General features: G+C 55.1%; 1 protein-coding gene across 6 annotated transcripts in view; it reads right to left on the reverse strand.

The window, feature by feature from the left end:
• The window catches only part of SMYD3 (SET and MYND domain containing 3), a 520,781-nt gene that overhangs the window by 84,453 nt on the left and 420,182 nt on the right, over window positions 1-16,146 (reverse strand). For all 6 annotated transcript variants that reach the window (XM_059677624.1, XM_059677625.1, XM_059677629.1 and 3 more), the window contains 3 exons: window positions 13,943-14,010; window positions 12,120-12,222; window positions 3,115-3,225 (listed from right to left, as the gene is read on the reverse strand). In XM_059677624.1, coding sequence (XP_059533607.1) covers window positions 3,115-3,225; window positions 12,120-12,222; window positions 13,943-14,010 — 282 coding nt within the window. The remainder of the gene's footprint in view (window positions 1-3,114; window positions 3,226-12,119; window positions 12,223-13,942; window positions 14,011-16,146) is intronic.

The raw sequence follows: 16,146 nt of genomic DNA on the forward strand, positions 1-16,146 counted from the left end.
TAATACTACATGTGTGTGCCTGTCGGCCACTTTAGAATCTTTGGGGTGGGGAAAGGGGTAAAATTAGATACAACGGTTACATAAAGGAAGAGAAGAGCGAAGAGAAGAGAAAAAAGAAGTAAAGAGACCAGAAACCGAGGCAGCTGGATCACGGGGGCACGACTTTGGAGGACAGTGGATGCCAAGGTAAGAGCCAGACGCTGACCCTGAAGACTAGAGATACTGCTCCACGCTATAGACTTCTGGCGCGGAGAAGTGGCGTCTAAGAGAACATTATAAGCGGGCGAGATGGATGGAAGGGAAGAGACTGGGGGCCAGGTGACCAGTCAGGGACACTCCATCGAGGAGTGAGGCATCAGGGCTGTGGCTAAATTAAAAGGCACTGTTTTAACAGAAGGGTCAACCAGCTGTGCCAGGCTTTAGGAAGAAAGACTGTCATGGCAAGGAAGTATGGGTTTTTGGGTGTTTTTTTTTTTTTTTTTTTTGCAACAAAACATGTGACACCCAGAAAGCACATGACATATTACACACAACTTATGGAAAGACTCAATTCCATTGGGTCTGTCCTGCTTCTATTGCCTTGTATTTTGAGCTGGGTAGCCACAGGAGAAGCCAAATCATTCCAAAACCTTCTTTGGAGGTAAATTTGACTTTCCCCCAAAATTAAGCAGCTGCTGATTACAGATGACAACTCACCCACACACGTAAATCACACCCACTACTGAAAGCCTCCTGCCTCCCTGAAATAGGACACAAGGCAGAGCCGTCACATGCACACACAGGCACCTCATAAACGGAGGCCTAGACGAAGGTTCTAGGTTCCAAGAAAAGCAGACTCATAAGCCTGACAGTAAATTTGCTTCTGGCGGAACTTACTGTGAATTTACGATCGTTTGGGACTGCACGAGGCTGGATTTACTTCTGTTATGTTTTCAGAGCAAATCCACAGCAGGGCGATTCAGAAGGGAGATTTATACTGCTAATCAGAATAAAACTTTCATGGAAATAGAAACTTGCAATATAACTGATGAACTAACTGAAAGCAAGTTCACACTCTCATCTAAACACTCACCCCACTCACTGCCACTAGGAAACATTCAGAGAAACATGAGCTCACAGAGCTGGAGGGACCTTCCCTGAGACCATCAGCCTCATTCCCTCGTATTTGTCCTTCTCCATCCCACTCCCTTCACTTAGCATAATGCCCTCAAGGTCCGTCCATGTCATGGCAAGTGGCAAGGTTTGTTTGTAATGGCTGAATCACACACACACACACACACACACACACACACACACACACACACACTAACCTGCTTTCAGCTTATTCATGGTCACTCTTATCTCACAATCATTATACACACACACACACACACACACACACTAACCTGCTTTCAGCTTATTCATGGTCACTCTTATCTCACAATCATTATACACACACACACACACACACACACACTAACCTGCTTTCAGCTTATTCATGGTCACTCTTATCTCACAATCATTATACACACACACACACACACACACACACTAACCTGCTTTCAGCTTATTCATGGTCACTCTTATCTCACAATCATTATACACACACACACACACACACACACACACACACACACACCCTGTTAGTTCTCTTTCTCTGAAGCACCCTAATACAATATTAAACAAACTGTTAGTTCAGAGAGGAAGAGGATGGTCCCAGTGGGTGCGGTGGACACTGCCGATGGGCTAACCGAAAGCCATTCCCAGCCTCCTCCGCCCTTGTCTTCCTCGAGTATAAAGGCTGAACAGTGAACACCCAGTTTCCTCACCCCTTTCACAGCTAGAAGTCATCACGTGAGACAGTTCTGAACAATAAGACGCAGGTGGAAAGCCCTAGGAGGGTTTCCCTTTGTTCGCTGCCTTTTTAAAAATTAACTTTAGAAAGAGGAAGGGAGAGAGACAGAGAGAAACATCGATGAGAGGGAGATGTCGATTGGCTGCCTCCTTCACACCCCACGCTGGGGGATCCATCCCGCAACCTGGGCAGGTGCCCTGACCAGGAATCCAACCGTGACCTCCTGGTTCATAGGTCAACGCTCAACCACTGAGCCCCACCGGCCGGGCCGCTCTCTGCTTTTTATTGCCTCTTCTTTTCCATGTCCAGAGCTTGGACACACTGAGTAGGGGGGGGACAGCAGGCAGCCTGGGACCATGAGGACAAAAGGCACACGCTAGGGATGGCTGAGGAGCCAGACCGGAGGATGCTGGCCTGTGATGAGCTGGCTGAGAAGTTGCTCCTGTCTTGGGCTGTAGCTTCTCTGGAATTCTTGAGACAAATACACCTGCTAAAGTCAGTTATCTGCTTTTGGTAGCCAAGCCCTCTCCTAATATACCGTTCTAGCCAGATTTCAACCGTAACAATAAGCCAAAGTGAACATGCCCCCAATTGGAACAGAATACAGGCACACATTTGAGACACTTTTGAGGGTCTGCCATACAGATGTCACGGAAGAGGCACTGAATCCAAAGGCCTTCCCATCCCCAACCAAGGCTGTGGGTGGAAGCGAGCTCGCTGCCCGGCGTTCCAGGTGAGTCTGGGAGAAACCCAGGGCAGCCCCTGTGCTTCCCGCCGTGCCTGCGAGGGAGAAGGCTGACGCTAAGGAGATGGAATCCTGGGAAACTATTGGCAGTGGGTCCACCTTTTCCCACCTGATTCACTTATTTCTAAAAGTTCTTTTTAATAAGGAACAGATCATATTCACTGATTCCTACAGCATTAGAATGAGCTCATGGGCTTTCTCATGCAGTGAAACCAACACCTTCCCTCCATGAACGTCAACACCAGAGGCCACAGGAAGTTGTGGTACAGAGGAAAATACACTAGATTTCGTCAAAAGGTCTGGGTGTGAGACACGTTTAATGCCTACGTTCCCTCAGACTCGGTGCGCCATGGGTCCCTGCTGAGGTTAAACCTCGCATTGCTGGTGGGTGATAACAGTTCCAGTGAATGAAACATGGGCAGCCCTGCGCACTCCTGTATTTACATCTGTTTCCTACGATGCAATGCTTAGGTGCGGATCAATGACATAGAAGTAGAGTTCTCAGCAAGATCGCTGGATACCACCTGGAACATACCTTGTCCTGCGTCAGGCACCGGGCGCAGTCACAGTCGAAGCAGTACTGGTCCCTCAGCTGCTCCCGGCGCTCCGCACTGGTCATCAGCATGTCCAGGTAGCAGATGGTGAGCTGCGGGCCAGAGAGAAAAGGGGCCATGTGGCTGCTGTGCTCATTTCCTTTAACAAATGGCCATTATTATTGCTAATTATTAAAGTAAAACATACTTTTATTTTTATTTTTTAAAATCTTTATTGTTACAAGTATTACATGTCACATGATCTCCCTCATCTGTGGAATCTCATGAACAAAATAAACGGATAAACCGAGTGGATCCAGAGACATGGAAACATGGAACAGACGGCAGAATCTCAGAGGCAAGGCAGGCAGGAAGGGTGGGTGGGTGGGAGGTGATCAACCAAAGACCTTGTATGCATGTATGCATAACCCATAGACACAGACAGTGGGGTGGTGAAGGCTGGCGGGGTGGGGCAGGTTGGAGGGGGCGCATGGGGGTAAAACATATCTTTATCAGACACCAAAAAGCGTACGAGATAAGATACTACTCCGTGTCTCCACCGAAATAATCACGTGTAAAATTTTCTTGCAATCCCTTCCAATCTTATGTGGTGAGCACATATACTATTTTAAGGAACTGGGCTCATTAACTCTGGACACGTTTACCACTTACCTTTCATTCACTGGGCAGTAAAGTATCAAGAGCTGTTATATGTTCGGCGTCGCTAAGGTGTGTTTAATAAATCCTACAGTCATTGGTAGAGGAGCCAAGACAGCCCTGGCAACTAATGGGTGGCAGATGACGTGGCCAGATTGCTTACATCCCGTCAGCTGCACAGCGGCCTCGCGGAACTCAGGGGCGACCAGACTTGGTATCTCTGCAAGGAGGTGACTGTTTTCTTCCTGGTGACTCGAGGAATAAAGCATGAGGAGAACCTCATGTCAAGATGCAACCTCCGCTGCAGGCTCTTAAACTGACTTCCTGTGACCCTTCCAAACACAGCAACTGTGCCCTGTCTTGAAGGTGAAAGGTCATAGGAGAGAAGGCACACTCCAGGGGCTTCTCGGGTTTCTGTGTAGCCCCAGAGTCCACTTCAGGGTACAGGCCTTCAGGGAACATCATGATGCTGACACATTTCTCACCTGACATATCTCCTAGGTGCTGCAAGTCCAATTCAAAATATGCAGAATCCAACTGCTGACCCCCACCCCGACCCCCACCCGTGCATCTCAGCCGGCGCCTTCCCAACCTCTGCTGACAGCAACTCATCTTTGGTGTTATCCACCTGAAACCGCAGTGTCACCATGGACTTCTCTTTCCTTCACGCCCCATCGGGTCCGCCAGGAAGTTCTGTGGGCTCAACTCATCATTCTGCCGTTTCCAGTGCTGCCACCACCCCGGTCTGAGCCCCCACCCCTGCTCCTGTGAGATGCAAGTCTCACCGCTGGTCTCCGTGAGTCCCCTGGGCCCCTGCACCCCGTCCTCTGCTCCACGGCTCCCCCTTCGCTTAGACCAGTGGTTCTCAACCTTCCTGATGCCGCGGCCCTTTAATACAGCTCCTCATGTGGTGGTGACCCCCAATGTCATTGCTGCAGATTGAACATAATGAAAGCATAGTGATTAATCACAAAAACAATATGTAATTATAGATGTGCCTTCCGATGGTCTTAGGCGACCCCTGTGAAAGGGTCGTTTGACCCCCAAAGGGGTCGCGACCCACAGGTTGAGAACCGCTGGCTTAGAGCAAAGGTCAAGTTCTCTCAATGCGTCCCCACAGCTCCAGTGCGCTTCCTGTCAGATGCTGGGCATGGCATAAGGGAAGCTGACATTCACGAACGGCATAGCAATTATAAGAGAAACTTGCTGTGCCTCTCATATAAAATATTAGGCTTTTACTTTCTATGTTTATTTTAAATTTTATTTTTTGAGTAAGTCATTTCCCTGGAATTTCACAAAAATATTAGTCTGCAATGAATTAGGGAAAACACTGTCCTTCAGAACAGGTAGCGAGGGGAGCCGAGGCCTCAGTCCAGGTTGGTCCCTGTCTGAGCGCCTCTCTCCTCCTCATGCAGCCGGGTCTCCTCCGTCTCCACACCCGAAACTCCAGGCCTGTGTGCGCTGCTCCTCTGCCCTCCCCCCATCTACTACAGGCCCTCCCCCCCCATCCACTACGGGGCCCTGCACCCCATCCACTATGGGGTCCTCCCCCCATCCACTACCGGGCCTTGCACCCCCTCCACTATGGGGCCCTCCCCCCATCCACTATGGGGCCCTCTCCCTACCACCCCAGGGCCTCCCCCCGTCTACCACATACCCTCCCCCCATCTACTACATAACCTCCCCCATCCACTACGGCCCTCCCCCCCCATCCACTATGGGGCCCTACCCCCATCCACTACGGGCCCTCCCATATCTACTACAGGGGCCTCCCTCAACTCCTTTGAGTTTCAAACCTCACTTTCTCGCTGAGGTCTGACCAGAGCCCCTATTTAGAATAGCAGCCCAGTTCCGTGCGCCTGGAACTCCTACTCCCTGCTTACCCAGGTTTCTCTTACTCTAACATATATCAGCTTGTGGTATACTGTGTAAATGACCCCTTATTTGCTTTCACAGTCAGAAGGTAATTATAGGGGCTGCAGGGCAGGGGAAAGTGTAGGAGGAAGAAGGTGGGATTGCCTCCCCACACCACCCGGCCTGGACATCCCCGCACCTCCCGGCCTGGACCGCCTGGCACCGCCCGGCCTGGACCTCCCCGCACCGCCCGGCCTGGACCGCCTGGCACCGCCCGGCCTGGACATCCCCGCACCTCCCGGCCTGGACCTCCCCGCACAACCCGACCTGGACATCCCTGCACCACCCGGCCTGGACATCCCCGCACCTCCCAGCCTGGACCTCCCCGCACCGCCCGGCCTGGACCTCCCTGCACCGCCCGGCCTGGACCTCCCCGCACCGCCCGGCCTGGACCTCCCTGCACCACCCGGCCTGGACCTCCCCGCACCGCCCGGCCTGGACCGCCTGTCACCACCCGGCCTGGACCTCCCCGCACCGCCCGGCCTGGACCGCCTGTCACCACCCAGCCTGGACCTCCCCGCACCTCCCAGCCTGGACCTCCCCGCACCACCCGGCCTGGACCTCCCCGCACCGCCCGGCCTGGACCGCCTGTCACCGCCCGGCCTGGACCTCCCCGCACCGCCCGGCCTGGACCTCCCCGCACCGCCCGGCCTGGACCGCCTGTCACCGCCCGGCCTGGACCTCCCCGCACCGCCCGGCCTGGACCGCCTGTCACCGCCCGGCCTGGACCGCCTGTCACCGCCCGGCCTGGACCTCCCCGCACCGCCCAGCCTGGACCTCCCCGCACCGCCCAGCCTGGACCTCCCCGCACCGCCCGGCCTGGACCGCCTGTCACCGCCCGGCCTGGACCTCCCCGCACCGCCCGGCCTGGACCTCCCCGCACCGCCCAGCCTGGACCTCCCCGCACCGCCCGGCCTGGACCGCCTGTCACCGCCCGGCCTGGACCTCCCCGCACCGCCCGGCCTGGACCGCCTGTCACCGCCCGGCCTGGACCTCCCCGCACCGCCCAGCCTGGACCGCCTGTCACCGCCGGGCCTGGACCTCCCCGCACCGCCCGGCCTGGACCTCCCCGCACCGCCAAGCCTGGACCGCCTGTCACCGCCCGGCCTGGACCTCCCCGCACCGCCCAGCCTGGACCTCCCCGCACCGCCAAGCCTGGACCGCCTGTCACCGCCCGGCCTGGACCTCCCCGCACCGCCCAGCCTGGACCTCCCCGCACCGCCCAGCCTGGACCGCCTGTCACCGCCCGGCCTGGACCTCCCCGCACCGCCCGGCCTGGACCTCCCTGCACCTCCCGGCCTGGACCTCACCGCACGGCCCGGCCTGGACCTCCCCGCACCGCCCAGCCTGGACCTCCCCGCACCGCCCAGCCTGGACCTCACCGCACGGCCCGGCCTGGACCGCCTGTCACCGCCCAGCCTGGACCTCCCAAGCCCCTGCTAAGCTCTGTTCTGAGACCCCTGGCTCCTCGGGCCCAGCCCACAGCCACATGCGCTTTCCCCACATCTTTCTTCTGCCAGGGCTGCCTCTGGGTGCAAAGGCGAGCCAGGCGAGTGCCTCTCGTTCACAGAGAGCGCTGTGCCCCAGTTCCCATGACCACGTCTAAGCAACTTCAGAAGCAGCCTGTTCTGAGGCTAGGGCGGCGCACACCCGTCTTCCTCCCTCGGGCACAGGTCCTCGGTCTCCTCCAATGAGGTGAGGAGGTAGATGAGCTGATCTCTGCTCTCTCTTGGCTTTGCTCTAGGGCCCTAATTCTCAGCCCAGCCCCTGGCCCTCGGACCTCAGCCCGGCCTCAGATCAGACCAACGGCAGGGCTCACGGGGTGATTACGATGTGCCCAGTGCGAAGCCAACAAATCCGGGACTTGCCACGCCAGAGAATATGCTGACCCACGCACGACTTCGCTACAAGGGCCGGAGCTCCTGCGTGGTCGTGCCAGGCAGTGGCTGGGCAACAGGCGGCTAGTTATTTATTTCATTCAAGCCCAGGAAACAGACTCCTACAGCCTCCCTCACCATCTACCACGCACCACGCAGCACCCACCATCCACCACCCACCACCCACCACCCACCATCCACCAACCACCATCCACCACCCACCACCCAGAACTGCCTGGACCCATTACCAGACTGTGCAGCGGCTTTCTCCCCGGCTCCCTGCAGCCTCAGCCGCCCTTTTGCCTCTAAACTGCCTTGAGAGAGACCTTCCCAGTGCTCGCACCTGATCCGTCATTCATCCCCGGGAGATTTCCGATGGCTGCTCCCTGCCTCCGGGATGAAGGCACACAAGGGCCTCGCGGCTCACTGTCTGTCTGCCTTCCGGTCTCAGAGCTCCTCGTCCACCCTGGAGTCGGTCACCATCAGGTGCACTGACTGCCACACCCCGGACCATGTGCACGATGCCCGCCCGTGAGCACCAGGCGCCCCTGCCTCAGCCGCCAGGCCTTCTCCCCATCCGCTCAGAGCTCTCGCCCTGCAGGCTGGGCTCCAAGGCGCCTCTCCGTGAAGGCTGCCCGCTACCCGCCGTCCCTCCTTCGTGGCGTTGAGGTTCACAAACCCACGGTGTCAAAGCTGAAGGCCTCAAAGGCAGAAGCATCGTTACTCGTATTTGGGGAAATACGCAGCCAGGTTCCTTATTGGTAAGGACATCTGAGTCGTTTCATCAGCCAAAGATGAAAACCTTTCCCGACTCCCTGGCGCAGCTTTAATGGAGACTCTGCTCACGGAATGTGGGGCTCACTTGGCGGGAACCACGAGTCAGACTTGCCCAGGTCAGCAGACGGTTAATGGAACGGAACACAGTCACACGCAGCTGTGAACGCCACTGACCACGGCCTCCCGCTCCCGCAGCTCTCGTGGGAAGCGCAGTGCCATCCCGTGAGTGACCGCAGGAGGCACTGGCTGGGCACCGAATGCAGTGCTTCCCTGGAAACGTCCAGGCAAAGGGAACCGTCCCAGGAAGCCCAGCTTCCCATGAGGTGCAGCTGTGGGTACTTGCGGCCGCATTACAGGGAGACTGTTGTTGTTTCTGGAATGACACTACCAGTTATACACTGTTATGCTAATACTGGCTCTGAACTGAAAAAAGACCACCCCCCACTCCCCGGCCAGCAGGCCACTGCCTCACCCTGGAGGACTGCAGCATCCTGACCCTCGTTCTCCCAACCGCGCCCACACGGACAATGTCATCATGCAGCTGCTTTGCCCGCCCCTTCAGTGACGCTCCATCGCCGGCCCCTCCCTCCCGCAGACCTTCACTGAGGGCCTCCTGTCCACCAGGCACCAGCAGGGAAACTTCAGGTGCACCGAGCTCCTGGGCAAGGCTGCCCTGGGTTCCCCGGCCTGGGCCCCGCATGTGCCCTCGTCTGCTGGGCACAGCTGCACGCTCCAGCCCACCGACCTGACCTGCTTCCTGCTCCTGAGCTCGCCGTTCCGTCCCGGGCCTGCGTGTCTGTCTAGAACGCCTTCCCCGGCTTCGCCAACTTTAACTCCATGGAGCCTTAAGGGGCCAGGACTCGCCGCTCCGGAAGCCTTCCTTGACCACGCCCCCCTTTGCCCCTCACCCCACCTAGTGCCCTGCTCTGAACTTGCACAAAGCCCTGTGCACATTGACACGACTCTACTTCACATGTTCTATCCCGGTTTTCTGTTCTGCGTCCGTGTCCTCAATTGTGCCTTGTCGTGCTGAAGGCGAGGCTGGGCCCTACTCATCCTCGTGGTCCCGATGCCACCTGGGTGCCGCGGCCCGAAGGCATGCAGGGGTTCTGCTAAATGACTCAGCACATAAGCAAAGCTGACCGGGTGAGGAACCAGGGTCCTAACCCCAGCCTGTAGGCATGCAGGGGTTCTGCTAAATGACTCAGCACATAAGCAAAGCTGACTGGGTGAGGAACCAGGGTCCTAACCCCAGCACTTACAGTGAACCTGATGTTAGGGACACTAACTCGCTCAACTCCTGCAAAGCACAGTTCTCTCCATCACTAGGCTCCTGGGAATGCTGGCAGCTGATGACATAGTTGGCAACAGTGATAACCTCCTCAAACAGGAAGTCCCATAATGGTGGCCTGGACTGTCCACCTTTCTTCCCTAATGATTGTTCTAGAAGACTGTCTGAGAATAATGTGTTTCATAACCTGGCAAACCCTGGAGAGGCAGCCATCAGCCATCCAGCTTGTGAGCCTTAAACAAAACAAACTCACAACACAGCCCACTGAGCATCACAGTGAAAGTTTTTAAACAGAAAAGTGTTCACTTAGGTGCTGCTTAACAGGAAATGGCCCCAAGTGGCCAAAGGCGGGTTTCCGGGGAGAGAAACAAAGGGTGAGAAGCCTCCACGGTGACTTCCGGGCACCTTTCCCGCTCCTGTCTGGCTGAAACGTTCCCTCTCACACTGGGACGCCTGGCTCCCGTGTCACTTTCTTTCCAGGGCCCGCCCGCCCGCGGGTGCTGGCGGTTTCAAACCGGAGGCGGAGTGTGTTCACCTCTGGCTGTGCCTGTAGGACGCCTCACCCGTTCCCCAGCAGGTCCAGGCCGGGGAGCGTCCATGCCACAGACACGGCGCACTCCTCCCTCCCGGGCCTCAGGCTGGTGCTCACAGCCCCATAGCACATAGGAAACTGGCCGGCCCTGATGAGCAAGAAAGCTGCAATGCAGAGTTGAGGCTGAAATTACCAAATTTTCTAAATTTACCTGTTACCCAATTTAATGACAGCAAATATTTGCACAATGAAAAGGAATGACCCCTCCTCACCAGCCCCGGCACGCCTTGCCTCACGGTTCTCCTTCTCCCCTGCCTCTGCCCAGGAGTCAGCTTTAATGTGCAGGATGCATTCAGGGGTGGGGCGGCCTCAGGCATAACTGAGTGGACGCCAGCCTCCTTCAGTGATGCACAGTCCTGCACAGTCCACAGGTGTCCCCTGGATGCCCACCGGGCCCCCTGGAGAAGCACAGGCTTGTCCAGGGAGGGCTGAGGGGAGAACCTCGCCCTGTGGAGAAGCTGCTTGGACAAGTACCACCACGGGGAGAACCTCCGTGCCTGCAGGGCCTGATGCCGGCAGAGCCGCCTTGTGTCGGGTGAGAGGAAGGGGTGGTGCTTGTCTCTCCAGAGATGGAAGGAGAAGGGCATGAAACAGTAAAACAAACACCAAAAGATGAGGTGTGTTTGCGACTAAGTGAAAACCAACCAAGGAGAATGCCTGGCAGGCAAGCCTAGAAAACAAGATGTCAGAAAACGTCTCTGTTGTTTCTGAAAATGCCACTCATTTCTCACCTTGATAAGCAAACAGAATTTTGTTTAAAATTTAGTAAAACACCACCACCGTCAGCACCAGCACCATAATCATGATTATCAAGGACAGCAGCCATCCCTCAGAACCAAACGAAGTTGCTGACAATGGACAGCAGTTCCCTTTCTCAGCCGCCTTGAAGCCGTGTCCGGCCCCAGAAACAAATCTCAGCCCCCCTCCCCACCCTCCACCACTCCCTATTGCTGACAGAGCTCCCCAGGGCCTGGGCCTGAAGACAGGAAACTCACGAACGGCTTTGCAAGCGGCAGCTCATTCAGTGGAATATCAGTTTGGGGGTTCTTATCAGGCCAAATCCTTGTCTACATCAAATACTTGGGTTTCACTGGCTGAGGGCTGTATAGATGCAGTAAAGTCTTATGACCACTCTGCCTTCCATGCAATAAACATCCGCTTTAGCAGCTGGGAGGGGGGAAGGAGACTGGGTTCTCCGCCGCGTCCGTGTCCGTAACCCAGAGCTCAGGTGGAAGCTGCGCCAGCCCAGTGCCGGCGCGGGCAGCAGCCGGGAGCAGCCCATCCCAGACCCTGGCTTCTGAGCGGTTCCTCATCCGCAGGGGCTGCCTGGCCGGCCACACAGGGGAGGGTCAAGGCCAGGCCACTGCCCGAGGTCATGGCCCTGCTTCCCTTCGCACCTTTGCCTGAACAATCACCAGACAGGCCGATAGGTTTGTAAAGGCCCAATGACAACCTAAAGATTACAGCTGATCTGCTTTCTTTATACAAGTGAACGGGAGTCGCCATGGAGATGTGAGGCGTGGCCCTGAGATAAGCAAGCCCTGGGGGCGCACACCATGGAAGGATGAGGACCAACTGCAGAAACGTGAGGCATGAACTGTCGTGTGTGCAGGACACATGCCCTATCGCACACAGTGTGACACACACACACACACACACACACACACACACACACACACACACACACACACGGGACCATCCCCATCCAGGCAAACGGCGACTAAGAAAGTCAGCGGGGATATAACCTGGAGAGTAACGATGGGGAAGTCGGCGGGCTGCGGCGGCGTGTTCTCTCCTGGGCAGGACAACGAGAAGCTGTCCCTCGGGCGCCAGTGTCAGGGAAGGACCAGGCTGGGAGGGGTTTGGGGGGGAAAAGGCGTGAGAACCAGGGCTCCTTACCTCCTCTCCGGCCTGGATGTCTCGGACGGCGCGTAGGAGGAGGTGGGGCCCGTTGAACACGATCGAACAGTTGGGGTCACAGCTGTGATTGAGCAAAGACATACTGGAGGAAAGAAGAGAAAAAGGGGAGACCATCACAGCTCAGCAGAGTCCAACATCTACATGCAACCAATACAATTCACTTGGGGGAGGGGCGCAGGTGAGGCTCGGGGCCCAGGAGGGAGCCTGGGGGTCCTCACAGCAAGGCCGCCGGCCACTGCCTCGGAGCTGAAATCTCCCCGGACGGAGGCTAAGTGGGGAAGCTTGTTAACAAACACGTTTTCTGAGTCCTCTTTGGGGGTGGGCGGGGGTGGGGAGGAAGTGGTTGTCTCATTAGGTACCAGGCAGTGAGACAACCCGATATAAAGACGGAGAAGACAGATATGCAAGCACATCCCCCCTGAGACAGGTAATGGGACGCGGCTGTGTCCCTGCGGCCAGCACAGCTGACCTTCCCACGGGACCTCGTCTGTTCGGCCTGGAAGGAGCGGCCGCCTGGGCTGGGGTGTCGGAGCTCCAGGAGTAATAGGAGTCCTTCCTCCTCAACAGACGCTGCGGTCGTCTTGCTAACTGGACCCGGTGCCCTCTGGGCCTGGCAGTGATTTCATCTCCCTGCAGGTGGCTTTTTGTACCACCCGGGGAAGGGACTGGATTGAAGCTGCCTTCATATCTGACAACGCTTAGAACACCTGCCCGTGAGCCTTTTCATGTAGAAAGCCCTTTCTGAGCAGCTGAGCATGTTTATCAAGTTTGAACACGTGATCATTCTTACAAGGGGCACCCACAGGTAAAGAAACAACACGTGGAAGTGAGGTGACTGCCCCAGGACACAGCTAGTAGGTGGGACTGGACTTGAGCCAGGCGTCTGACCTCAGAGCACCTGGCTGCACCCCTCTGCTCTCCCAGGCCAGCGCCAATGGCCCTGCGGTCTGACACTTGTGAGATGTACGAGAAGAGGCGGGATTCTCAGGTTCACAATTAATTACAGTGACGAGGTTTGTATTTGGACCCTCATGGCGTGAAACTAGGAGTGACGGAGAGCGTGTGGGGGACAGGCTAGTGGCTCAGTGATAAAGGCCACCTCAGTGACGGCCAGCGTCCAGCCTCCTGGGGCCCTGGGCTCGAGTGAGCTGAGCCAAAGGAAGGAACGAATGGGCGGTGCGGCCAGGGGCCTGGTGAAATGACCCAGTGCTTCGGCCAGGAGGCTGGGGAGCGGGAGGGGACTAACCAACCTCATCCTGATGGGGTATTGGCACCCACAGCCCCACCTTCTAACCCAAGTTCCCCGGAAAGGAATTCAGGTCTGAGGGCTGCCTCTTGGCTAACACCACGGTGACTGTCAACCTTCTGTCGCCCACAGCACACGTAAACCGATTACTAAAATTCTGCGGCGCACCAAAACATCGATTTGCTGCCAATCTGACAAAAAAATAGGTATGATTTTGATGCAGCCACACTAGACGGTTATGGTTGTGTAAACTGTTGCCATTTTTAAATCTGAGAATCTAAGGGAAAAGAGGTCAGTGCCCCTGACTGGTCAGGTGTTGCATGTTCTAAAAATCCTTGAGGCAGACGGTTGAAAATCACTGCCACGGCATATAACGTGGGGTTACAGAGTTGTTTTCTTTAAACTTAACATTTTCCACTTTCTTGTAGATTACCGTCGGGTTTTAAGCCTGGCTCTCCAACTAGCTGCTGCAAGAGCCTTTCTACTGCCCCCCAAAGGCTGGGGGCCGGGGTTGGGGGGGATTAAAGTTGCTTCTCCTGGGAGGGAAATGCCATACCTGGGGTACAGGCCCACGCCGACTTCCTGCATCTCCGCGTTGCAGATGGTGAAGGAATTGCAGATCAACTGCAGAAACAAGGGGCACAGTCGGGTTAGCAGAGTCACCCAAGAAACTTCGCAGGCAAGAGAACGAACTTCTCAGAATAAACATGGGGCCTTTGAGTGGCAGCTTCGGGAAGGCCCACGCCAAACCCGGGTGCTCTTTCACCTGCGAAAGAACATACCTGGGCAGCACGTGAGAGCATGTCGGTGGGTAAGGACAGACATACCGACATCCTGTAAAAAGCCAGGCGTCAGCCAGCACCGGGCCTGGGATTCCGGGTGCCCTCTCCCGTCAAGTTAAATACGTTTTCTTAAGCTGATTTCAGAGGGCACGACCAGACATGGCGCAGCCGGTGGCTCCTGGGGGTCAACACCAGAAGCGGATGCCCTGACCAAGTTCAGACCGCCCAGGGCCACTGCTCCCGGCGCCCACGGAGGACAGCAGCCCCGAACCAGAACACGGGCCGCTGCACCCTGTCTTCCTTGCATTCGCCAAAGGGAATTACTTAGGAAGCTTGTGTACAAATTAAAAAATTACAGAAGGCTGAAAGGCACAGGGGCTTAGGGGGCTGGGAGGAAGGCCTCGCCGACGTGCGAGCGAGACTGGGCCAGCGCCACTGGGCTTGGAGGGCGCGGTCAGGGCTGGAGGCAGGTTCCTGTGAAAGGACGCAAAGTCTAAGAAAGCTCGGTCCTCGAGACTCTCCCTCTGCTCCGAAGAGCTTTTTATGAAATGCAGCGCAAGCTACACGATTTGGCATTTTTCCTCCGAAAGTCTGACAACGCTGCAGTTTCTAATCGGGAACTAAACTGGTGTACATACACATATTTTAAACACGCTCTGGCTAAACTGCTTTAAAGGCATCTGTTTCACATTAAGTTGAAACACTGTACTGCCTATACTTTTTTATGTATAAAATGGATGGTATAGAACAAAAAAATCCTGTGTTTTCTTTTGGAAACTTTAAACTTTTAAAAATGGGTATGATCTTTTTGGGGGGTGGGGTATGAATACTTTTTTTTTTTTTGTCTTGTTAATCCTCACCCGAGGACATTTTTTTTCCATTGATTTTTAGCAAAACCAGCCAGGGCTAATACATATTTTAAAAGTATAATCAGGAATTTTACTGAAGCAACCCACCAATGAAAAACCAGATCAAAGAGATCTAATTTGCAAACTTTCAAATCAAATGAAAATTGAATTTTTTTCTGAACTGTGAAGCAAATTCAAGGTTTTTACAAAATAAATTTATTCTGATGGAACTTTTTTTTTAAAGGGCTACCATGTTAACTGTCTCTTCCTCCAGGAACTTCACCTGATCCCCAGATGTAGCTGACTTTAAAAAAAATTATCTTTCTTGTTGAAAGTATTACAGATGCCCCTCCTCCCATTGGCCCTCCCCCCCTCCCGCCCCCCTCCCCAGGCCCTCACCTTTTAGAGCGTGTATCACACTGGACCATTACCCACCCGTTTCCTGGACACCATACACAGCTAGACTGTGAAATGCCCAGAAGGCAATGCTAGCGTTTCACTGACCACTGTTCCCGGGTCTCCCACTGTGCCCGGCACATGGAAGTGACCAGCACACATTTGTTCTGATAGATGGATGGTTGCATGGGTGTGACCCTCAATATGCCCAGGGGGTCATTACCCTGAACAGGATGAGAACAGAAACAGAACACAGGCACTGTGAGAGGGAGGGGACGCAGTTCTGTGCCAGGAGAAGGAGGAGAAGTTCACCTTCCATCTCTCTTGTCCTTGGGCACCAAGTCTCTGTATGTCCTGCTCATACCACCGCGCATCCTTCCTCTCCATCCTAGGTCAACTTTTTCACCTTCTTTTCCGTCAGTTCAGTGGGTGGGATGGCAATTTTATCCACCGGAAGAACACAAGGACTAGTTTGATTCTCTGCTTAAAATTCCCAGAGCCTCACACATTGGGCACAAAATAAATATTTGCACATGAAGAAATGAATGAATGAATCATGAGAGCCCCCATTTCTCTTGCATCTTTCCCTTTTATTCCTCACTTTCTTCCCTTCTTTTTCTTTCCCTATTTTCATTATTATCAACTTGCCACCCTCATCCCTCATTCTGAGTGGGACACTTTAGTTTTACTTCACAAATCCTAGGCAAGTTCCTCATTTGTATTATTCTGAGAGG

Source organism: Myotis daubentonii, chromosome 20 (genome assembly GCF_963259705.1).
Source record: "Myotis daubentonii chromosome 20, mMyoDau2.1, whole genome shotgun sequence".
Taxonomy (NCBI): Eukaryota; Metazoa; Chordata; class Mammalia; order Chiroptera; family Vespertilionidae; genus Myotis; species Myotis daubentonii.